Source organism: Esox lucius, chromosome 7, assembly GCF_011004845.1.
Source record: "Esox lucius isolate fEsoLuc1 chromosome 7, fEsoLuc1.pri, whole genome shotgun sequence".
NCBI lineage: Eukaryota > Metazoa > Chordata > Actinopteri > Esociformes > Esocidae > Esox > Esox lucius.
The window spans coordinates 49,130,446-49,156,090 of record NC_047575.1 but is presented as its reverse complement, the minus strand read 5'-3'; the positions used below and the strand labels follow the sequence as shown (position 1 = coordinate 49,156,090).

Genomic DNA, 25,645 nt, shown 5'->3' with positions numbered 1-25,645 from the left:
TCCTGATGTTCATAACTACACCTACACTAAGATGAATCTAATCAATCTAAAGATCACAAGGCGCAGGCCTCCTTACTGTTCATTCTAAATGATTAGGTCAGAGGCAGGTGGTCTGTGATTGTAACTGGGTTGCAGGTGTCTACAGGGTGGTTACACTCAACAGGGGTTGACAAAGAGATAACAGAACATTCTGCAGCCTGTACCACTGTGAAACTTGGGAAGACCAATGAACTGAGAAGAGGAAAAACTAAATAAACCTCAAACATAGACTTTCCCAAGGTTTCAGTGTATATCTAAGGAATGCACTCTCTACATTTTCTTGTCTCCTGCTCCGTTCAAACGTAGGAGGACATGAGGTCTTGGCCCACACCTCCTGAGTACCAGGCTCTAAAGACTTGTTGCTGTCACTGTCTAAAGTCCTCCTGGATGTGTTGCAGATCAAGACGATACCTTACGATTCCAGCTGCCGGTCTGATAACCACCCCCCCTCCACCCGGTTGTCCCTGTCCTTGTCCATCTGGTCAGGCTTCTGACCTGGATTAGGTTTTATAGACTCTGGACACAACCCAAATGCATTTACTAATTATTAGAACTTGTACTCTTAAAATGTTCACCCGGCCAGAAGAGGACTGGTGACTCTTCTGATCCTGGTTCCTCTCTAGGTTTCTTCCTAAATTTCAGCCCCTCCTAGGGAGTTTTTCCTAGCCCCTGTGCTGCAACAGTGTTGTTGTTTTCTCCTTCGGGTTTAAGGCTGGGTGTTTTGTAAAATACACTTTGTGGCTTTGTGAAATCAGCTGTTGGGCTGGGAACTGGAGGTCCTAGTAGGGAAAATGACTTATCTTACTGATGTTTACCAGAGCAGTTGAACTGTAGTTTAGAATGTACAACAAAATGTTTGCTCTTGGGTGGCCAAACCTTTCGTACATTTTATTTTACATACACTTACGTTTCAGTATGACAAAGGTGTTCAGAAAAAAGGAATGTCAATGATCATATTTGGAGACCAAATGGTTCTTCGTTTTGAGCTTAATGTTGAGGAAATGGAGGAGTATTCTGTAATCAGTGCAAGGGTGTGAATATTTTTGTCCTCAACGGTAATCAGGTCGATGGGACGACCAAGTGTCTTAGACCTGGAGGGTAATCAGACCTGGAGGGTAACCAGACCTGGAGAGTAACCAGACCTGGAGGGTAACCAGACCTGGAGGGTAACCAGACCTGGAGGGTAACCAGACCTGGAGGGTAACCAGACCTGGAGGTTAACCAGACCTGGAGGGTAACCAGACCTGGAGGTTAACCAGACCTGGAGGGTAACCAGAGTATTGTCACACTTCAGCTTTCTCATATTGTCAGTCTGTACCCCCCCCCCCCCCCCCTAATGATTCGTTCTCATTTAGGACATAGGAACAATGTGTCAGAGATATTCACACACACACATTTTGTATCTTTCAAATAACAATATTTTCCATAAATCTAACCCAAACCCCAAAAACCTGAACTCAACCCAAAGTATGATACTGCTTAACACTGACTGTAACTTTAGCCTCAACACCCTGCTTGAAAAAACATTATGCAAGTGAGGAACAGCCTAATGTCCTCACAAGCTTCATTTTGACTCGTTAGTTTACAATCCTCACAGAAATAGAGAAAAACACACACACACATTGACAAAAACACACATTAGACATTTAAAATACTTTCTTTGAGTCCACAAATCAATTTTACAGTCCAAAAGTGACTTCAAAATTCTTTAGTCTTGGTGTATGGACACCCTGTATGACCTTTAACACACAGCAGCACCTTGCTAGTAATGTGGGGACATTCTGTTTAACTACAACTGTTACTATCTGGCCCAACTATAAAGGTGAATGTTTTCTGTTTCTGTCTAGTAAACATGGTCCAGACCTTCAAATATCAGTATTGTAATTTTGCTCCGATCACTGGCTGTTCTGGTGTATCATCAGAGACTGATACTAGCAGTTTGTGAGGAAAGGCCTGCTAAACACACACGGGCGCACAAGCACACACAATTTTGAAAAGAAAATCAGATATTGAACTTCTCTCTCTCCATGTAAGCCTTTTTTTTTATTTCTAACTAAAGCCTCAGTAGAGAAACTCCTACACACTAATAAACACAGCACACACACAAGTATAATGAAACAGTGTGATTCCAGTGGGAGGTTTTGTGTTACTCTGGGTTCAGTTACACGATTTAACGTCTCAGATGAAGGATTAAGAGATTATTGTTCTGAATGTTTTTTCCTGTCTTTCAAGTATCTAATGTCAATCAGTTTTGCTCATGTTTGCTGATTTACTAGACCGCATCTCTCTGTCAGGTAAATACATCATAGTAGATCCCTCTGTCAGGTGTATTGGATCACAGTAGATCCCTCTGTCAGGTGTATTGGATCACAGTAGATCCCTCTGTCAGGTGTATTGGATCACAGTAGATCCCTCTGTCAGGTGTATTGGATCACAGTAGATCCCTCTGTCAGGTGTATTGGATCACAGTAGATCCCTCTGTCAGGTGTATTGGATCACAGTAATTTCCTTGTTAGGTTTCTAGATCACAGTAGAGGTTTCTGTCAGGTTATTTGATCTCAGTTGATCTTTCTTTTGCGGAATTACATCACAGTACGTCTTGGTCAATTTATTCTCTCTTAGTTCATTTGGGAGACAGCAGTCCCCAGTCTGGTACACATGTAGACACACTGTAGTTTACAGTCTGGTCCTCCCATATAGCAGGACTGTAGTTTACAGTCTGGTCCTCCCATCTAGCAGGACTGTAGTTTACAGTCTGGTCCTCCCATCTAGCAGGACTGTAGTTTACAGTCTGGTCCTCCCCATCTAGCAGGACTGTAGTTTACAGTCTGGTCCTCCCCATCTAGCAGGACTGTAGTTTACAGTCTGGTCCTCCCCATCTAGCAGGACTGTAGTTTACAGTCTGGTCCTCCCCATCTAGCAGGACTGTAGTTTACAGTCTGGTCCTCCCCATCTAGCAGGACTGTAGTTTACAGTCTGGTCCTCCCATCTAGCAGGACTGTAGTTTACAGTCTGGTCCTCCCATCTAGCAGGACTGTAGTTTACAGTCTGGTCCTCCCCATCTAGCAGGACTGTAGTTTACAGTCTGGTCCTCCCCATCTAGCAGGACTGTAGTTTACAGTCTGGTCCTCCCCATCTAGCAGGACTGTAGTTTACAGTCTGGTCCTCCCCATCTAGCAGGACTGTAGTTTACAGTCTGGTCCTCCCCATCTAGCAGGACTGTAGTTTACAGTCTGGTCCTCCCATCTAGCAGGACTGTAGTTTACAGTCTGGTCCTCCCCATCTAGCAGGACTGTAGTTTACAGTCTGGTCCTCCCCATCTAGCAGGACTGTAGTTTACAGTCTGGTCCTCCCCATCTAGCAGGACTGTAGTTTACAGTCTGGTCCTCCCATCTAACAGGACTGTAGTTTACAGTCTGGTCCCCCCCATCTAGCAGGACTGTAGTTTACAGTCTGGTCCTCCCATCTAACAGGACTGTAGTTTACAGCCTGGTCCTCCCCATCTAGCAGGACTGTAGTTTACAGTCTGGTCCTCCCATATAGCAGGACTGTAGTTTACAGTCTGGTCCTCCCATCTAGCAGGACTGTAGTTTACAGTCTGGTCCTCCCCATCTAGCAGGACCGTAGTTTACAGTCTGGTCCTCCCCATCTAGCAGGACTGTAGTTTACAGTCGGGTCGTCCCCATCTAGCAGGACTGTAGTTTACAGTCTGGTCCTCCCCCTCTAGCAGGACTGTAGTTTACAGTCTGGTCCTCCCCATCTAGCAGGACTGTAGTTTACAGTCTGGTCCTCCCCATCTAGCAGGACTGTAGTTTACAGTCTGATCCTCCCCATCTAGCAGGACTGTAGTTTACAGTCTGGTCCTCCCCATCTAGCAGGACTGTAGTTTACAGTCTGGTCCTCCCCATCTAGCAGGACTGTAGTTTACAGTCTGGTCCTCCCATCTAGCAGGACTGTAGTTTACAGTCTGGTCCTCCCCATCTAGCAGGGCTGTAGTTTACAGTCTGGTCCTCCCATCTAGCAGGACTGTAGTTTACAGTCTGGTCCTCCCCATCTAGCAGGACTGTAGTTTACAGTCTGGTCCTCCCCATCTAGCAGGACTGTAGTTTACACCTCTCTCTATTTCTCCTTCTTTCTTTCCCCCTCACTTTCTTACTGCTTTAATGGCTTTATGGCGCTCCTCTTGTTATTTAATGCTGCCGTAGCACCATCTACAGTCTGATAACGGTTCTGCAGACATAACAACAGGCTGACTTCTCAAGTCTGCATGTCATCAACCATGAATGATGCAGCATCTTTCAGGGCCAATCTGTGTCATTTTGTAAGAGCTGGATTGATATGACAAGACGTCATTCACCCAAGCTTAGTCCAGATTGTGACAGTGGCACCTGAAAAATCTAGTGCAATGAGACTCACCTCCGTCAGCAGGAGTCAGGAATGTCCAGTTATATAAACCACCCTTTGGCCAATATGAATATTCTGACATGTTGGCTCTGAGAAAATGACACTGTTTTTAAATGATGCAGTCAACTAAAAGGAATATGCCATGTTGTGTATTCAACGCATACATCCCAGATGTTCATTACAAGCAAAGCAGGAAAACTGACTCAACAATTTAATGAAAGAAGAGGATAGGATTAACTTGAATGCCCCCATGGGGAAAACGTAAAACACACACAACACAATTAACCCTATCACCCCAGGACGAGGTGTTCTAATAACACTCCGTTATCTGGATCCCAGGACGAGCAACGTTAAGTTGTGTGTATAACTGATATTGACAATCACGTAATTTAATACAGCAGATGACTGTGGTCTGCCCCGCGAGAGCCTGGCGAGCAGTCCGGTGATACCCCAGTACACTGCCTCGCGCTGTGGCCGCGGGGTGGACGATGACCGGACTAACGGTATGATAACCATGTGATGTGTACGTGAATGCTATCCAGAACATTGGTCATTATTATCTTGATGTCGAGTAGTAGAAACATAGGCTGTTTACTGAGAAACCACGAGGCCACAGTTTTATGGAATGAGGTTTGCTTTTTCCAGTTATACAAAGTTTAAAATAGAATGACGCCTGCAAGTTTTTGCATTTTATTTTCCTAAGCACCTTCGAAAAGATGTAAAACAGAATCACGCACACGATAAATAGATTCCATATAGCTGCTGGTAAGGCAATAGGCTAGATAAAGCCTTGACTTCTGTTTGGTTTTTATGAAGAATATTTATTATTAGTATAATTTTATCTAAAAATATCCAAAATATCAAACCAAATCCTACACAAACTAGGATCTAAACAGAATACAGGCGTATCTTTATTAACGTCCAGTCTGACATAGTCTTCACGTGGCTGTGGGGCTTTATGTATATTACTGGCATGTTAACTAAAACAGAGTGAAATACCTGAGTGGATTAACGAGCAAAATGTGTAAACACTGATGATGGCAACATAACTCACATACCTCGTTGTTTATGAAATACAGTATCAGAATCGCTCTAACTTTTGTTATTGAATTGTTATTGTTGAAATGATACATTGTGATTCAAACTGGACGTCATGATATATAGTCACATTTAAATAAATACAATAAAAAAAAACATTTGTATTGTATGTGTATAGCCATGCCTATGTTTTTTTTTTTTTAATGTAAATTTTTTTCAATGTTTCAATGTATTTAAAACAGACTGCAGTGTAATTAAATAAATTAAATCACTTGGCTAGGCTGTCAGAATGTGCAAGCGACCCTAACCCCGACCGTCGCTCGGTATGTGTGATCAGTGAACCACCCTCCCATGAAAGAAGCTCACCCCTGGGTCATGAGGCATGTGACAGCGGGGCGAGGTGGGAGAAGGGGGAGGAGAAGTGGGGCTGGGGCCAGGGCTGGGGTAACTCCGATCTAGTGGAACAGTTACATGGATTTAGCCCTCTCTCGCTTCCTCTAGCGCTCTCTTCATGATCATCCGAACTCATCACTGCACTGCGTGTGACAGGACCGGACGGGACAGTTGTGTGTGCCAGCGTGCATGGTGAAGTGGTGCCATGCGTCTCCAGCTCCTTCACGGTGTGTTTTTTCTCCAGTATGTGAGTTTCTCCCAACAGCAGTTCCCGCGCCTCTGCGCCACTGCGGAAGCTCTGCTGTCTAAGGAGTGTTGCCCGGTCTGGGACGGAGATGGCTCGGCCTGCGGGGCAAGTTCTGGCCGGGGCTTCTGCCGGGATGTGGAGGTATCGGATCTCCCCAACGGGCTGAATTACCCCTTCAGTGGCCTCGACGACAGAGAACGGTGGCCGCTGGTGTTTTATAACCGCACCTGCCAGTGTGCCTCTAATTACATGGGGTTCAATTGCGGAGAGTGCCAGTTTGGCCTGTTCGGAGACAACTGCGCCGAGCGGAGAGTGTCCTTACGGCGGAACGTGTTTCACCTGTCGGCAGCGGAACGGAGGAAGTTAATCTCTTACCTTAACCTGGCCAAGCACACCGTCAACCAGGATTACGTCATAGCCACGGGGACCTACCGGGAGATGAATAACGGGAGCTCCCCGCTGTTCTCTAACGTGTCTACCTATGACGTGTTTGTGTGGATGCACTACTACGTCTCCAGGAACGCGCTTCTTGGGGGTCCAGGGAACGTGTGGACTGACGTGGATTTTGGTCACTGGGCTCCCGCCTTTCTGCCGTGGCACCGCGTGTACCTGCTGCACTGGGAGCGCGAGATCAGGAAGCTGACAGGGGACTTCGAGTTCTCCATCCCCTACTGGGACTGGAGAGACGCGCAGGGCTGTGACATCTGCACCGACGACCTGATGGGTGCCAGGAGCCCGCTAAACCCCAACCTTATCAGCCCCGCCTCTGTGTTCTCTTCGTGGAAGGTGAGACGACATTCCTCCCTCACCTCTTTTGTCCACCACCTCTCACTCGCCATTTTCCTTCACCTCCTACTCAAGACGAGTTTCTTACTATAATTTCCAAAGTGATCTAGACCACCACTTTAATGTTACACTTGATGAATAAACTGTGTTTAGGTGTTTGTCACTGTTAAGCAGGGGTTAAATTGGGATTTGGGAGGTTGGGAGCCATACTTTCTACTTTCCAGTTATATCGAAAATGATAACTGGCTGGCCAGTGGAAATATGGGAGCTCAGCTACCCCCAGGCCTCATTTCAACCTGTATCTGCAGGAGCTCAGGGAAGAAGGGAGGTGGGGAGAGGAACAGAGGGAGGTGTGGAGAAGGAAGGAGGGAAGTGGGGAGTGGAACAGAGGGAGGTGTGGAGAAGGAAGGAGGGAGGTGGGGAGAGGAAAAGAATGAGGCATGGAGAGGGAAGGAGGAATGTGTGGAGAGGAACAGAGGGAGGTGTGACTGTCTCATGCTTCTACCATGGGTCATGTTCTGTGATCAGCACGCACAAACACACACACACACACACACACACACACATTTACTTTTACTAATCCTAACCCTAAACTCAACATTAACCTCAATAACCTAACATTTACACCTAAACTTAACCTTGCCCTCATGCCCAACTCTAAACCTAACCAGTTATGCATAACCCTAACCCTAATTGTAAGTAATATTACCTACGTAACCTAAGTCTGTAACTCCTTTATCTATTATTATAATCAAATACATTACCTTTGTAACTCCCAGATCCATTATTATAAATCAGATACCGTTATGGCTTCTTTCCTATTTTCTAACATAAGCCATATGGACGCAACTTATAAAGACAGATAAAAAAATGTTGCATTTCCAATGGTAATTTCACCCATCAATTTTACTCACAGTTGTCTTGATTGAAGGTTAAGTTAAATATTGTGTGTGTAAATGTGCATAACTTACTTTGCCTTAACTTCACTCCCTATAACTAAAGATATGGCACCAAATAAGTAATTTAAGAGGGAAAAGTTACATAAACGGAAACAAAAGGAAATGATAAGAGAAGTTTCTTTGGAGTGTCCTCCACCAGCTTCTACTGGAGCATCCTCCCCCAGCTTCTAACACCAGAGCGTCCTCCACCAGCTTCTAACACCAGAGCGTCCTCCCCCAGCTTCTAACACCAGAGCGTCCTCCCCCAGCTTCTAACACCAGAGCGTCCTCCCCCAGCTTCTAACACCAGAGCGTCCTCCACCAGCTTCTAACCCTGGATCGTCCTCCACCAGCTTCTACTGGAGCATCCTCCCCCAGCTTCTAACACCAGAGCGTCCTCCACCAGCTTCTACTGGAGCATCCTCCCCCAGCTTCTAACACCAGAGCATCCTCCCCCAGCTTCTAACCCTGGATCGTCCTCCACCAGCTGCTAACACGTTCAAATCAAACTGCTGACAGCTGCCATGATTTGGTGCCTCTATGTCTTTCAGGGAACCACTGGGTGGCAATCCTGAGCAACAATTGACATAATTATGGCTCTTACAGATACATTACTTTTGTCTGTAACTCCCAGATCCATTATTATCATCAGATACATTACCTTCGTCTGTAACTCCCAGATCCACTATTATAATCAGATACATTACCTTTGTGTGTAACTCCTAGATCCATTATTATAATCAGATACATAACTTTTGTCTGTAACTCCCAGATCCATTATTATCATCAGATACATTACCTTCGTCTGTAACTCCCAGATCCACTATTATAATCAGATACATTACCTTTGTGTGTAACTCCTAGATCCATTATTATAATCAGATACATGACTTTTGTCTGTAACTCCCAGATCCATTATTATAATCAGATACATTACCTTTGTATGTTACTCCAAGATCCATTATGATAATCAGATACATTACCTTTTTCTGTAATTCCTAGATCCATTATTATAATCCGATACATTATGTTGTCTGCAACTCCCAGATCCATTGTTATTCATTGTTGTGTGTGTGCGTGGGTAGGTGATGTGTTCTCGGGCGGAGGACTACAGTGCACGGGGGGTGCTGTGTGATGGTAGCGATGAGGGGCCATTACTGCGTAACCCTGGTAACCACAACCATAACGTGGTTCCGCGGTTGCCCACGGCAGCAGAAGTGGAGTTCACGGTCAGTCTCCCGGAATATGACACTGGAGCAATGGACCGCTCTGCTAACTTCAGCTTCAGAAACACACTGGAAGGTGAGAGCATGGCCTCTGCTATAAAAGCCTTCTCCATGGAGAGCTCTGGCCAGATTGTCACTGAAAATTAGAATGTGTTCTCAGTTAATGTATCTGGTTCAATTACAGTTAAGAAAATTATCATCAAATATTTTACTGGTGTCCAACAATCTGAAAATATGTACATTGCCACCTGGTGTGATGTTTGAACAGGTATAAACTTTCTGAACTGAAGGCCTCCTACAGTAATAGAATGTTTTTCCTTGAGTAGAATTTGTTTTACTTACTACTACTGAGTTGTAGTTCCACCTAGCTTCTTAACATGTCTACTAATTGCAATACTCTTTGGTGAAAGAGTGTCTGCTAAAAGACTAAAATTAGTGGTCCTGGTCTATCTTTTTTATTATTTTTGCCGGACCGCGTAAGCGGAGCCGGCCAAGAAGAGCGAATGACTCTCACTGACTGACTGACTGACTGAACCTTGTTAAATAGCGTACTGGTTAGAGATGCGGACCTGCAACCAATAAGTCCTGCTTTCGAATCTTGTTACAGTCAAAGCAAGTGATGCATTAGGATTTGTTCCAGATAGACGGAAACTTCACTGGCTACAATCTTCAGTAGCTACATTATAGTAAGCCTAAAATAAAATGATTTATATTTTGTCTATTTCTGGTGGATCCCGTGCATGATTTTGGTGGTAATATTGGCTAGATAAAGACCACTTGGACAGTAAAATAGTAGGGCTTTCCACGATTCTCTCGTCTTTTCACATGATGAAAAAGTCAGTTATCATTACCTATACTGATTCACGAATGAAAGAAAAACAAATGTTTTTGTGCCATGAAATAGCTTTGGCTGTGGTAAGTTCATATTCAGTCTTGCCAGAAATTGCTCAAATCTTATGACTATTCCAAGTAGCAAATTAGATACTAGACTTTTACTGGCTAATAAGCTGTTAAAACGACCAGTGGCAAAAGCCATACATTTCATAGATGCTATTTGTGGTGGAGATTAACTTAATCAGTAACATTAGTCAGTTTAACACAATGTTTAATGGTGTCTAGCTAAATATTCACACTTGGCGTGATGTTAACGCGCAACAAAATGATCTAATGTCAAGATCCTATACCGACACTGAGCAAGTGTGTAGTACCATGGTGTAGGGTTAAAGACATAACCATTCATATGGGAGACCTGGGTTCATATGGGAGACCTGGGTTCATATGGGAGACCAGGGTTCATATGGGAGACCAGGGTTCATATGGGAGACCAGGGTTCATATGGGAGACCAGGGTTCATATGGGAGACCTGGGTTCATATGGGAGACCTGGGTTCAAATGGGAGACCTGGGTTCATATGGGAGACCTGGGTTCAAATGGGAGACCTGGGTTCAAATGGGAGACCTGGGTTCAAATGGGAGACCTGGGTTCAAATGGGAGACCTGGGTTCAAATGGGAGACCTCTAACTTCTAACTCTGACCTGTAGGCTTTGGGAACCCACAGACAGGCCTGGGTAACAGTGCAGTGATTGGAATGCATGCGTCCCTTCACATCTTCATGAACGGCTCCATGTCTTCAGTCCAGGGGTCAGCTAACGACCCCATTTTCCTTTTGCACCATGCCTATGTTGACAGGTGAGGGCACACCCACGCACACACAGACACACACACACATACTCACACACACAGACACATACACACACCCACACACACACACAGACACACACACACATACACATACACACATACACGCACACACATACACGCACACACATACACGCACACACAACTCCAGAATCTATTCCCGATTTTCTCTCCCTCCTCTTTCCCACATCCCTCTCTTTCACACCCCTGAAAACATTACAAAGCAAATATCAACATTAAAGCTGCACTAGGTAGGATTTTTTTCTGTAATAAAACTCAGGTTTTGTCCCCTATAAACATGTTGATGAGGTCCTCTATGAGTTGTTTGGCAACACAGACAGTTCAGTGTCAGTGAAATGTCAATTTATAATTTTTGGAGTCACTACTTTCCAGACAATTCTGTTCCAGCAATCCCATTCCAGCCAATTACCTTCTGCGAGGCAGGCCTTCCAGCAGATTGCATTCTGCGAGGCTGGCCTTCCTCCTTGGCTTATTTTGAGAAAGCGCATTTTACCTGGATGATATATACATAGCATAAGTATACCATAGGGAGTCAGGTTTGCTTACTGTAAGAAACAATAATAGCTAGAGACCAGGGCAACAAACAGCCAGTTCCTCCCATGTGTACTACAGCATACACTACAAAAACTGCATAGAAGTGAAAGAAGACTTAGACCAACTCTCTATAGCTAGCAATCAGGAACCCTAAGCTAACGTTAGCAAGGCTAAGAAGAACGTCGAACTCTGAGTTTGTTTTTTTGGAACAGGTAATTCTATTTTTCATATTATTATTCAGAACTTCATTCTCTATAGGGCATTGGGGTGGAACCAGAAAACTTTCAGACCAGTGAGTAATTGCAAAATGCTGTAATTATTTTATTTTTTACTTAAAATCCTACCTAGTGCAGCTTTAACAAGGTAAAGAATCCAACAGACATAATAAGTAAAAACTATACTGTCTATGTGTGTCTCCCACTCTCTGTCTGTTTCTCTGGCTGTCTGTTGTTCTGTCTGTCTGTGTCTTTTACTTTGTCTGTCTCTTTCCCTCTCCCTCGTCACTCCCTGTCTACGTCTCACTCTCCCTGTCTCACTCTCCCTCTAGTATCTATGAGCAGTGGTTGCGGAGGCATGCTCCAGAGCAGACTCATTACCCAGAGTCCAACGCTCCTATCGGTCATAACAGACAGTACCATATGGTTCCATTCCTTCCACTACACAGGAACATAGAGTACTTTGTTTCCAGCAAGGACCTGGGCTATGAGTACTCCTACATGCTGAACTCTGGTAAGTACTAGGTATGAGGACGCTTGTAAAGAACATCTCCACCCCTGCCATTTCTCTCATCCCTCCTGTCCCTCCCCAGACCAGAGGATAGTGGAGGTTCTCAGTCCGTACCTGGCGATGATGATGGAGGTGTGGCCCTGGTTGCTAGGGGCGTTGGTTCTCGGGGCCCTGGTTACCTTAACTGTGGCTGCAATTACGGCGACCACAACCCGGGCGTGTTGGAAAGTGTGGCCATGGCAACGAGGCGGGAAAAAGTCTGCGTTCCACCTACCAGAGAGGGAGCCACTCATCATCAGCAGTGATAGTGACTCCCCGAACTACAATAGTGTTTAAGCGCCCACATTACCACAATTCACCCACTGTTAAACTACCACCATGGAAAAATACCACAGCGACCACACTGTTAAACTACCACAACTACCACACTTCTAAACTACCACAACCACTATCAAATTAATCCAATTTATTTTATAAAGCCCTTTTTACTTCAGAGGTTGTCACAAAGTGCTTTTACAAAACAGCCAGCCTGAAGCTCTTAACAGCAAGCAACAACAGGTTTGATGCACAGTGGCTAGGAAAAATTCCTTAAAAGTGTTGAAACTTAGGAAGAAACCTAGAGAGGAATGAAGATCTGAGGGTTGGCAGCCAAAATCGTCAGGTATAATCAGCTACTTGATATGCAATGCAACCAGGAGGTCTTTGGACAAGGACAGCTAGGAGTCACTCAGCCCTGGTAGTACTGAGGTCTGGTCCAAGGGCTCATGTCCTCCTAAGTTAAAACAGAGCAGGACACAGGGAACATTTACTGAGCACATTCCTTAGATTTACAAAGGAGGAGAACTGACTATAATGTTAAAATACCACAACTACCACACTGTCAAACTACCACAACTAACATACTCTTAAACTACTGCATCCACCATACAGTTTAACAACTTACAACTAACACAACTGCCACTCTATTGAACAACCACACAGTTAAACAATCACAACTACCACGCTGTTAAACTGCCATAACTAAAACCATGTAACACCATGTAAAATGCTACACATTTAGGCCTAAATTACTACAAAGATCCAACTGTTTAAGTACCATTACTACCTCACAGTTTAACTACCCAAACAACTGTACGTATCTGCTACACTGCTCAACATGAAAACTGGACCTACATGTAACACAATTTTAACTTAAATCTGAACTAATGTCACAGCAGCTCGAAATCCCATGAAACCAATTAAAGGGTTGTTTCATGCTGTCTGGACTCTGTGCTTACTATACATCTCTCTCTGCAATATAATTTGTTTTTACTTCTGTTTTATTTTGACGCTGAATGTGTTTGAGGGTACACTTGAGGTGTAGCCTAATAATTTTGACAACTTTGACTATTAATAAAATACAGTCGATGATACCACAGCCTCTTCCGTGTAACAGCGCTAAAACATGTCATATGGTTACTCCACCAACAACTTAAAATGCTGCAGATATGGCTGTAAACTGTTACATTTTGTATAGCTCAAACGGTGGGAACATTTTCAAGGTGGCCTGTCACCGGTGTTGTGAAGCCGAGGACCAGGAATTCGCGCCCAGCCTAAGGCCAGGTGAACTGATAATTGGTGGAAGCTAAACTAAATTGTTTCAGTTGTAACATTGTTTAAACCCACAAACAAATGTCAAGTAGTTAATTTGAAACTAACCCTGGAATTATCTAAAATAATAAAATATTTATATTACGAGTTTGACGAGTGGCCTTTTTGATAAGCCTATTGATGGTCAATTCACACGTCTACGGCAAGCTACCTGTTAATGTAAAGTAATTGTAAATACAAAAAAGATATTCTCGATTTAGACGGAGCTGTACCCTTTCACGCCATTCCGTTTAACTGCACAGCGCGAAATCTTCCTAGTGGCGCGCTGCTCGAGCTGAACCAGGCGCACACAAGCTCGCGAATCAGTAGCGCGTGTCAGGGGCGGGTCTGAAATTAGAATCCACGAGATGCAGCTGTGGACGTTCTGAAGAGCCATTTAAACTGCGCTCAGGCCTGCTGGGGTCTCGTGCCACTGCTGTGTAGACGTATAGTGGTCCTCCGCGTTGGCACGGCCTCCCTCAATGTTGAAAATGCCCACCAAGAACGTGACCGATGACCGTCTGAACAAGTTCAAAAATAAGGGCAAAGAGCCGTCGGTGAGTCATTTTTATTAATAATCTGTACATTTGATATAATGGGATCTTGGAGTAGTCTAATCTAGTCCTGAACTTTTTATTATTCAAAATGTTACTGTATAGAATCTGGCAATATTAATACAGTAGGCCTGCATTGTTTCAGAAACTCCGTGAACGTCGGATAGCGGAGTGCGTGGAGTTGCGTAAAGCCGCGAAGAACGAGAACTTCCTCAAACGGAGGAACATCTCCACTCTCCCAGATGATGAGTCCATGCTGTCTCCGGAATTCAGCAACGACAACCATGAGGTAATGGCCATTGCAAATTGAAGTGCCCGATCGCTCGGAAACAACCCTAGGCTGCCGGGGCTCTGAAGTAGCAGGTTACTTCTGACCAGAGCTTATAGATCGTGCCCTCTAGGTAATATGGTGCCACTTAGGACGTACACCAGTCAGAAGGCAGATGGTTTGGAGTCGATTTCCTTATGAAATTGTAGAGTTCTTTCAGAACTATAACACATTTAGAATGATTTACTCATTCAATTTATAAGGAATGCAGTCAAACCTTGAAGGGATTGTCTCCACAACCTGTGAGAGTTCAGGTGACTTCTAGATTGCTAGGTAATTGACTGCATGGTGTCTCCAGGTAACCCTCACCACCATTGAGGAGATCATTGGCCATGTGAACAGTGACTGCAAGGAGAGGCAGACACGAGGATGTCAGGCAGCCAGGTAAGATGACCTGACTGGTTGGATTCTCCAGGCTGTTTGTACGGCACCATTACCAGTGCCATACAGGACCACTTGAGTTAAGCTCCAAGCAAGAGCTTTAATTATTTTTTTCTAAAACCCAGTTAAAATGCATTACAGTTTTGTTGGAGTGGATGCTGATCAGCATCCTAACTGGGACTCTTGGAAAACTGCCACTTTGATTAAATTTGCCAAGAGGGGCAGGTCATACTTGGGTGTAATTAATCAAACCTACACTTCAGTATTTCTTTCCATGGCCAGTATATATACCAGAATGCCTCTCTCCCATTGACAATGTGCTCTTGAGTGCTTGGAACCATCCTGAGCTGTACCTTATGGACCTTGGCTAGCTGAGGTCACAACTAACCCGATGAGCCAGTGATCAACTCCCTGATATCCACCCCCTGTCAGGAAGCTGCTGTCTCGTGAGCGCAACCCTCCTCTGAAGGAGATTGTGGAGGCTGGGCTGCTCTCGCGGTTCGTGGAGTTCCTAGCGAGAGATGATGAACCCAGTGTGCAGTTCGAGGCTGCTTGGGCCCTCACCAACATCGCTTCAGGGACGTCCTGGCACACCCAGCAGGTACAAGCACTCCTGCCTGGCCTGGCCTGGCCGTGGGTCTGCCTGGCGAAGCTTAGTTGAGCCCAGGTTAGGGTGTCCTGTAATGTAGGCGATGGTAGCTGATGGTTTGGTTATGGCTGTTGCTCTGTTAAAGGAGACTCCTGTACAACTCATAGATTATCACCTAGACTGAGCCATGATTTAGTCCTTCAAACAGCCATTGCAGTCTTCTGTTGAGCTGACAATGAATGGCGGTAATGCGAAGATGTACCAGTCTACCTGCTAGTCCTATGTCTCCCCCTACAGGTAGTGGAGCATGGTGCAGTTCCAGCCTTCATAGCTCTGCTAGCATCACCCATGTTGCACATCAGTGAACAGGCTGTCTGGGCCCTGGGAAACATAGCAGGTATTACACAACCTGCTAATGTCTGAGGCGTGCGCCCCCAGTGCACAGTTGCATTGACATGATTAAGTCTAACCTGGATTCATGTCGAACTGACTCAACCTTGTCAAAGCAGTGAGTGTCTGGGCCTCAGTCTGAAGCGCTGTTTGAGCCCAGCAGTTCGCTCTTCATGGATGTGAAGACCTGTCACGTACGTAGGTCTGTTCACATGGGGTTGAGGTTTTGACCCTGGCTTTTCCCCAGGTGACGGTCCAGCATATCGAGATGCACTCATAGACTGCAATGTCATCCCTGCTCTGTTGTCCAGAATCACTCCAGACACTCCTGTAAGCACTCCAATATACCTCCTACACCCCCACTATGAAATACAGACACCCAGTCTTCTTACCCACCCCACTATGACATACAGACGCTGTGGTCTCTTTCCCTCTCCTGTTCAGGTTGGTTACCTTCGTAATCTGACATGGACCCTGTCAAACCTCTGTAGGAACAAGAACCCGTTCCCTCCCCTGTCAGCTGTTCAACAGGTAAAGTATGCCCTGCCCCCCCCCCCTGTCAGCTGTTCAACAGGTAAAGTATGCCCTGCCCCCCCCTGTCAGCTGTTTAACATGTGGACCAGGGCAGTAACTTGAGTCCTGCAGGGCTAAGGCACTACCCCTCGATTTAAAAAATAATGGGATGTGAACCAGGTCTTCTGCCCTCCAGGAGCTGGCTTCTCTGTCCTTGATGTATGTACTTAACATGCTATGTGTCCTGGATGTTTGATTTTTCACAGGAAATATTTAATGTGTTGTCTACTGGGCAAGGCAGTGAAAAGATCAGACGGACTGTGATCTTCCCTGTCCCCAGGTGCTCCCCTCCCTGGTCCAGCTCCTCCACATGAGTGACAAGGACATTCTGAGTGATGCATGCTGGGCCGTATCCTACCTGACTGACGGCGCTAACGAGCGTATCGACATTGTGGTGAAGACTGGCATAGTTCCCCGGCTTGTGGCCCTCTTAGGTTTTGAGGAGCTGACTGTGGTGGTAGGTTCCTGATGGCATGGTGCTGGTGGGGAAGGGGCGTAGCTGTGTCGTGGCGTTTGAGGTTGTCATTAATCTCTCTGCAGACCCCAGCGCTGCGCTCAATCGGTAACATCGTGAGCGGTTCTGACCTCCAGACTCAGGTGACAGAATATGATGCATTTAAATGATTAACCTTCTGGCTTGAAGCTATTCGTCACAGGATTTCAAAAACCTTTTTAATAACGTGGCCTTAGTTATCAGGAGGCTGGAGACAATGACTTCTTGTAGTCTGACTTGGACCCATCTATCCTAAAGAAAATTAATTAATCAGTGAGTTGGTGAGATGCTGTGCAATTGCTACTACACAAATTTTCTTAACTTATAACTAAGGCATCTCTGACCTGGAGGCAAGATGAGGGATTAAGCTAAATTCTGTCACTACTAGTGTATTTAAGCTGATGAATAGATTTCCATGTAAATGCTATTCCTGAAGGTAGCGATCGATGCAGGGGTCCTGTCTGCCCTGCCCGGCCTAATGAGACACAGCAAGGCCAGCGTTCAGAAGGAAGCAGCGTGGGCTGTGTCCAACATCGCTGCTGGCCCCGCGCAGCAAATCCAACAACTGCTGACCTGTGGGCTGCTGCCTCCGCTTATAGATCTGCTGCGAAATGTTAGTACCCCCCCCACCTCTTCCCCGATCAGCCAGAACTCCAGTGGTTGACCTGTTGCCTGTGTGGACAGGGGGACTTTAAGACCCAGCGTGAAGCGGTGTGGGCCATAACCAACTTCACCAGCGGGGGCACTGTGGAGCAGGTGATCCAGTTGGTCCAGTCCGGAGGCCTGGAGGCCATCCTCAACCTGCTGACGGTCAAAGACGCCAAGACCATCCTCGTCATTATGGACGCCATCAACAACCTGTTCTTGGTGAGGCTGCAGTCACTTCACCTTTGGACAGATGTGCGGCAGGGCCGTGGTCAGGAGCTGGACATTCTGCCTCAATCTAACCCTCCCTTTGCTCCTTGTCTTCCAGGCAGCGGAGAAGCTGGGTGAAACTGACAAGCTGTGCCTCCTGGTTGAGGAGCTGGGAGGGCTGGATAAGATCGAGCAGCTGCAGAACCATGAGAATGACACTGTGTACCGGACAGCCCAGGGACTAATAGAGAAGTTCTTCACTGATGTAACTCCACCTCCCCTCTTTACAAACCCAGAATCTAATGAGCTCATGGATGCAGTTGTGTTGGTTACATTATAGTTTGCAGTCATTCACAATGACTGTGATTCCGTATTTTGGCTTATATGAAGTTTCACTATACAACCTGAAAGTGAAATTTTTCGCTCCATACTACAACATTGACTTAGAACAATTCAAAAGCAATGGTCTCCTTGTGTAGTTTAAGCTTTTTTTGAACTGTTGTTGGTGCCCTTGACCTCCCCTGTCTCCCCAGGACGAGTCAGATTGTCTGCAGACGGAGGCCACTGATTCAGCCTTCATCTTCAAGACCCCAGATGTCCAGAAGACCTTTGAGTTTTAATGTTACAAGACCCTGATAATGGAATACATATTTGAAATCTAATAAATATTTTTGCATATCTGAGCCTCTGTTACTTTCCCCTGCAGTGATTTACTACCTAGTTTACAAGATCTGGATAACAAAGCAAAGGATCTGGCTCAATAGGGGCTGTTAGAACAAACCTCAAACATAACTGCTGTGCATCAGAATGGTAGTGGAAGGTAAATGGCAGATTTGAAGTAGTTACCGTTAAAACCACCTCAGCCTTTTGTTGTGGAGGTGGAGTAACTGCCTTTTAGTTCAAAATGGGTTTAAGTGGATCTGTTGTAGTGACCTGGAAGGAATCATGTCATCTTCTCAACCTGGTTTACTATAGTGAATGCCTGCTAAATTGAAACTAGACCCTTTAACTCACCCATTTATTTGCATGTTCATATGTAGTGTCCCAAAGCTGAGTGAAATGTATACTGAAGCAGAATTGCTAAATGTCACAAAAGGATTTGCTGATTGTGATTAGGGTTAGAAGGGACTGCTCATCCTAGATCTGTACCCTGAGGTACTGAAATACAGACAACTTGCAACAGCTTTGGGCTGTTCTTGGGTACAACAGTGCCTCGATATGGTATTCAGCCATGATTCTCCATGAACCACAAAACCCACCTTGCTGTGTGGTAACCAATGGAATTACAACAGCAAAAGGCAATTTCTTGTAACTGGCACAACACATTTCACCCAATCATTCTGGGTTTTATTGAGCCTGTTTAAAAACTGAACAATCTAGTTTGTAGTCAGATTAGTTCATGTAAAATCTATTCAGACATGAGTGAGGCGGCCTTGGATGAAATCTGCTAAATGGCATCATTTATATCCACTTGCCATTGAACAGCAGACATGCAAACTGGCCTGACCAATTTAAAAACATAAATCACTGGTGAAACGCAGACTTCATTTCAACAATATCCCACTCCCTTAGCTTTCAGAAAGTATGGAATAAGACCAAAAAACAGAAATCCAATACTCTTTCAAGTTTCCATCCAAATATAAACTATTGTCAAAACAGTGCACACACTTTTAAAAAGCAGAGCACTACATAACAGACGGACAACATGAATGAGGAAATGATCTGGTCCATGCAACCAGTTTGTACCCGTATGGTCTTGTTTCCCCTAGATACTGACCTGATGTCCATTTGGTCATCCTCCTTCCAATGGTTCAAGTGGAGGGGATCTGATACCAGACCTGTATCTAGGGGAAACTTGGGCCCAGAGCTGACATGATTGGTTCAACAGCATGTGATGGAGGAAGGGGGGAATAACTGTTGTATATTGAATGTTCCCAAATGTATTACAATGTTTCAGGTGAGTTCAAGCAGAGGAACACGCAGTGCAGTGAATTAACCAGTCACTCAGTGCAATCCCCTTAGTAAGCACGTCTTCAATCGACTTCCTCGTCTTCGCTGTCACTCTTCTCGTCCTCCTCCGCTTTCTTTTCCTCTTTGGGTGGGGCAACGGGCGGAAGGTCCAGTCGAGCCCAAGACATGGGTTCTGACTTCCTCATGGCGATCTCTATCTTCGCTGCCATCATGTTGACCACACTTTTACCTACATCAATGACCTGAGGGGAAGGAAGGACAGTTTAGAATGGGGAGATTCTGGGCTGTTCACTATACTAGTGGATAAAGATCACTTTTCAGACACGCAGTGTTGCTACGATAATGTGTCAATAGGTGCAACTGATAATATTTCAGTCAGTTAAAAATAGTGTCTAACCAAAAGTGCCTGTCCTCTTTCACACCAGAGAATTCTGCTCTGGTGTAGATTGTTCAGTACTGTTTCCCTGGCAACTGTAAACGTTGAGGATCGATCTGCTACCTGTTGTTTTTATCCCAGTTGGTTAACATGGAAGATGCATTTTACTTATGCTAAATATGTTGTTAAGACTTTAAGAGGGAATGGTCTGCATTCAAACAGGCTGCGCCAATGTTTGGTTTCATTTGACTGACAGTTCGGGTTGCCTAGTGATGGATCTTAGTCCTGCTTCAGACTAGGCATTTCTTTACAGCCTAATGATCCCCAGAGAAGGTTTGGTGCAGACATTTGAATAGCCGAAGTGTGCCCTTACATATATATCGATGTGCCATGAACGAAGTGCATCTGGGGCACCACAGAGCCCATGTCTGAAAAGGTCATATTGTATAATACACCCCCCCCCCCCACAAGGTCATATTGTATGGTACCAGTAACAATACTCACCCCCCCCCCCCACAAGGTCATATTGTATGGTACCAGTAACAACTCACCCCCCCCCCACAAGGTCATATTGTATGGTACCAGTAACAACTCACCCCCCCCCCAAGGTCATATTGTATGGTACCAGTAACAACTCACCCCCCCCCCCCCCACAAGGTCATATCGTATGGTACCAGTAACAATACTCACCCCCACCCCCCCCCCCCACAAGGTCATATTGTATGGTACCAGTAACAATACTCACCCCCACCCCCCCCCCCACAAGGTCATATTGTATGGTACCAGTAACAATACTCACCCCCCACAAGTTCACCTTCTGATCAAACTCCTTGTCTCCTTCAAAGACGATGTGGATGTTGAGCTACGGAGGAAAACCATCAAGTCAGCTGGGTACGATTACAGAGACGAAACAGGGCTGTGTGAATGTGTGTGTCTCACCATGCCACTATTGCCCTCCACATAGCTGAGGTCTGGTTTGGCGTTCTTGGCGTAGATGGAGATGATCACCTGACTTCCAGTCTGATGCCAGTCAAACCTGCATGGAACCACCTTCTTACCCTGTATATACACACACACACACAGGTTTGTACAGCTACCGTCATGGGGACCAGAAAATAGAAATTGCATGCTCCCTTACCCCAATCTTAACCCTAACCCTAACCTCAATAAAGTAACATTTATGCCTAAACTTTACCTAGATGTATTGACTAACCTTAACCAACAACACCTGGACCTTAAAGAAACCCCAATTAACTATAAAATCAATTGAAAGTTTGACCCTAACCCTAAAACCCTCACGGGGACCGGCAAAAGGTCCCAATGAGTCAAATTTGTTGTGGTTTTAGTATACTCAATGGGACATTTGGTCCCCATGAGTTCAGTAAGACCTCACACACACACAAACACACACACTTCTAGGTTGTTCAACTCTGGGTCAGTTAAATGTATTTCATAAAGCCCTTCTATCATCAGCTGTACATTCACCTAAAACCCAACTAGGCCAGAAAATACAACAATGCATAGTGGCAAAGCGTGTATGTGCAGACAGGCACCCGGAGAGACAGACAGGTTGGCACCCGGAGAGACAGACAGGTTGGCAATGTCATGAAAACAATCCATTGGCATCAGAGAGGTAGTAGGACGTTTTGACCCTGAACTGTCAGAAACTGAGCCACAATAACAAGATGTTGAAGCCATGTGGCGGATCAAAGGTGATAAACAAGGTATATAATCGCTAGATTAACAACACCAAGACCGCCATTAACAGACAAAAGACACTGTGCAAATATATACATTCCTAAACAACATTTTGCTAAGGAAAGCTTGGTAAGCCAAGTCAAGTAAATGATCTGCTGGTTTTGTTGCTAAAAACCCAACACACTTATGCAGTAACACATTCTGGTGGTACAAACTGTAACTAAACATTTCCATTTTAACAGGACCTGTGTATGATTGTGTCGTTGAGATAAAAAGCTTAAATAACTCTAGAAAATGCATTAAAAAAAAAACACAGTTTCTCTGTACTTACTGCCTTGTTGATATATGTTAGCTTTGGTAGCAATCTGTAAAAATCCTTGAATCTCCACAAACCTATTTTATATTACTTTTATACCAAAATCAATCAAATGCGAGGGTGCCTTATTTCAAATTCCCAAAAATATATTTTACATCCCACTAAGGACACCCAGCCCCACCCACCGTGTCTTTCTTCCTCCAGAGGTGGGCGCCACGGCTACAGCCCTCCTGAGACAGAAACGTGTTGAAGTCTGACGTTTTCCTCTTACAGCAACTCCAGTACTTCATCCTGCGGGGAGGGGCATGGTTAACTCACTACATCCTGGGGGGGGGCATGGTTAACTCACTACATCCTGGGGGGGGGCATGGTTAACTCACTACATCCTGGGGGGGGCATGGTTAACTCACTACATCCTGGGGGGGGCATGGTTAACTCACTACATCCTGGGGGGGGGCATGGTTAACTCACTACATCCTGGGGGGGGGCATGGTTAACTCACTACATCCTGGGAAGGGGGGGCGGCATGATTAAATAGTTAACTCACTACATCCTGGGGGGCACAGCTAACACACTACAAATCACATCTAAAAGGTTTGTCAGAAAGGAGTCAGGATTGCTCAAGAGATCTTCTCTGGTTCACAGTACACACTGTCTACATTCTGACAGTCCATAAATCCTGTTCCCTTCATTTTACGCTAGAAAGCATGGCTAGCCATTAGCTAGCAGTTATTTCTTTATAATGAAATGTAATCTTTATCTTCTATGTATAAATGTTTTTCATCATGTGTACAGTGTACAGGCAGTTTAATGTAACAAAACAACAACAAACTACATAGATCCTGCCATGTCTGACCGCTAAGTCCTGAATGTGACCATCTATGACCAGGGTCTACCCCAGTGGTTCAACTGGAGCTTCCTGAACGTGAACGTAGGGGCAAATGACAACAACCCACGGTTCAGCCAGGACAGGTGGGTGTCAGCTGGAGATTTTACCCTTCATGGAAGATGGGGACGCCAGCGTGGTACAGACATGGATGGTTGTTGCTGGCAGGGCCTTCATAGCTCTTGGCACAGCCTCCGTTCTTACACAGAGTCCCCACCTTCACCTCATCAGAGTCCTCCTCTGCACAAGCACATTAAATGGCATGATAGATACTTCATCAAGAACAGGTGTAGACCGCAGCAAATGCTAACTTACAGGCCCTTTTACCACAATGCAGACAAATGAAGAGACAACAATATATACAAAAGATAAAATAACAACAACACAGGAAGAATAGGAAAGATAACAACACACACACACACACACACACACAGTCCTGACGGTGTCTGACAGAATGTATGCAAAATGATGTGTTCTCCATTTGAATTTCAATTACTTCTAAGGCTTCTAAGGAGGACAGGAAGATGGGAGAGGACGTGAAAATAGGCGAGAGGAGGTAAAGACGGGGGTTGTGGAGAGAACGTACCATTCCCCACAGTGCTTTTGTCTGAGACTTCCAGCTTCTCCAGAGCCTGTTTCAGAGAGGGGGAAATCTTCTGCTGTAGTCTCACTAAGGGCTCATCTGAACTGGATGAAACAACATCGATGAGTCAACAACAGAAGCCACGTGACCATGTCATGTAGCCTAGAGATCAGACAAACAATTGCGGGCCAGCGAGGTAACAAAACGGACCCTCAGTCATGGAGTGGCGGTGGCTCTGTGATGCTCTGATAAGAACCTCTGCAAACTACCAATAGATTTTTCATGCAACGAAGAATGAGCTAATGTCACACAAAATAACTGTTAAGACCCTGACACCTGACCTATAACCCTTGACCTCTATCTTACCTGGGTCTGCTTATGGACTCCAGGGGTCTGGGAGCAGAGATTATGAATTCACTGAACTTTGGTTTGAGGTCATCTACTCCCTGCTTCACCCCTGATGAGATAACATCTGGTTTTACTGGCTCAGGAGGCTTCTCCGGGTTGTGGGGTCCTTTCGTGCAGCCCTGTAGAAACACACTACATTTACTACCAAACAGGCCTGAAAGACATACTACAGCCCTCAGGAACAAAAGATGGACACAGTGGTCCACGGTTGTACACTGCTTTGGCCAACTCTGCACCACTGATTTGTCTTTTCTTGCCATTCAGACTTACAGCGATGCTGAGGAAGTCAGAGAAGTCAGTAGTTCTCCTCTTACAACATGACCAGCCCTGGGAAAGAAGACAAACAGGCAGTTGTTACACTATATCTGTGTCTCTGTGTGAATTGGTTCAAGTGTGTATTCCTTTTACCTTCAGGGCATCGTGAAACACAGGAACTCCAGGGTGGTAGGTACAAACATCTGACAAGAGAAATGGCGGAGGGAGAGATTTTGTGAAACCCTGGACCAGACACACATGACCAATGCCTAAACAGACGCTCATTGGTGTTCAGTCAAAACACCCCATAGCACAGTGGTTCCCAACCAGGGGTACTAGGACCCCTGGGGGTACTTGGCCTCTCCACAGGGGGTACTTGAAAACACTCATGACACCATAGACTTACTAGTGAAATTAACATGAGGGGGTACAGTAACTGAAAAAGGTTGGGAGACACTGCCATAGCAGAAACAGACTGGTGAAGACCTCGGCACCATCAAATACTGTGTTGTTTGCCTACTACATAATCGCAAGCTTTGGAGAGAAAGAGTAGAGAACTGATCCAATACTACCGCTCAGGAACAAGGCAGTACATTGTACCAATAACAAGCTGTTGTTTTCAAAAACAGTAAAGTGATACAGGATATCACTGACAAGCTAATATAGCTGTAAAGGAAATTTCTAGACTACCGCGACACGTTAGCGTTGTTAGCAACAGTATATTATGTGGTTAGAGACCTGGTACGGATAGGCACCTTCGCTAACTTTCCGTGAACTATCAAATCAAAAGTTACCTAACATTAGTTAGAGTTCACCCGGTTAGATATCTAATATTACAGGTAAATGCAGCATCACTAAGCTAAGCATGTTAACTAGCTAGCTAGCTATGTGAGCTAGCTAAGTCAAGTCACAGACAAGTTCCTAACGCGTTGTTAGATAGGCGTATCTTACCATCACAGTTGTTGTCTGTCTCGAAACGTTGTCCACATCCTTTGTTATAACACAGAAGTGACATGGTACTAACAAAACGTTACATCAAACCCACTTCGAACGCATAAACCGATGTAGTCACTTCTCAGCTAGAACCGTTCTAAGACACTTCCGGAAATGACCGATATGAGTCGGGAAACTTCGAGAACATTCAAAGAATATTTAGCATGAAGATACGAATACCATGGCCAAACCCGCGTAATTGTGTTTCATCTAGGCACCCGCCCCACAGAGGAGGTACCTCAGATCGAAGCAATTTGACTGGCTTATTTTTCCAGTCTTGACAGGTCGGTTAGGGCGAACGGAAGTGTTCCCCTCTG

At 45.1% G+C, this 25,645-nt stretch overlaps 3 protein-coding genes across 3 annotated transcripts; 2 read left to right on the top strand and 1 right to left on the bottom strand.

The window, feature by feature from the left end:
- The first annotated feature begins 5,935 nt into the window (after nt 1-5,935).
- LOC105026640 (tyrosinase) lies at nt 5,936-13,986 on the top strand. The gene is made up of 5 exons (XM_010898212.3): nt 5,936-6,907; nt 8,931-9,147; nt 10,613-10,760; nt 11,872-12,053; nt 12,133-13,986. Exons 1-5 carry the CDS (start codon nt 6,080-6,082, stop codon nt 12,384-12,386), a joined length of 1,629 nt encoding a protein of 542 aa, XP_010896514.2. The 5' UTR covers nt 5,936-6,079; the 3' UTR covers nt 12,387-13,986.
- A 164-nt stretch (nt 13,987-14,150) lies between these two features.
- Nucleotides 14,151-18,525, top strand: kpna7 (karyopherin alpha 7 (importin alpha 8)). The gene is made up of 13 exons (XM_034292980.1): nt 14,151-14,236; nt 14,379-14,522; nt 14,860-14,945; nt 15,375-15,543; nt 15,829-15,928; nt 16,169-16,251; nt 16,366-16,452; nt 16,775-16,951; nt 17,035-17,091; nt 17,424-17,600; nt 17,672-17,854; nt 17,961-18,107; nt 18,376-18,525. The coding sequence occupies exons 1-13, from the start codon at nt 14,162-14,164 to the stop codon at nt 18,460-18,462; spliced, it is 1,572 nt and encodes a 523-aa protein (XP_034148871.1). The 5' UTR covers nt 14,151-14,161; the 3' UTR covers nt 18,463-18,525.
- A 642-nt stretch (nt 18,526-19,167) lies between these two features.
- Nucleotides 19,168-25,483, bottom strand: chordc1b (cysteine and histidine-rich domain (CHORD) containing 1b). Its single transcript, XM_013131808.3, has 10 exons — nt 25,287-25,483; nt 24,489-24,538; nt 24,351-24,407; nt 24,039-24,199; nt 23,676-23,776; nt 23,200-23,329; nt 22,389-22,494; nt 21,129-21,248; nt 20,989-21,051; nt 19,168-20,055 (listed from the first exon to the last, which is right to left on the bottom strand). Exons 1-10 carry the CDS (start codon nt 25,348-25,350, stop codon nt 19,876-19,878), a joined length of 1,032 nt encoding a protein of 343 aa, XP_012987262.1. The 5' UTR covers nt 25,351-25,483; the 3' UTR covers nt 19,168-19,875.
- Between the last annotated feature and the right edge of the window lie 162 nt (nt 25,484-25,645).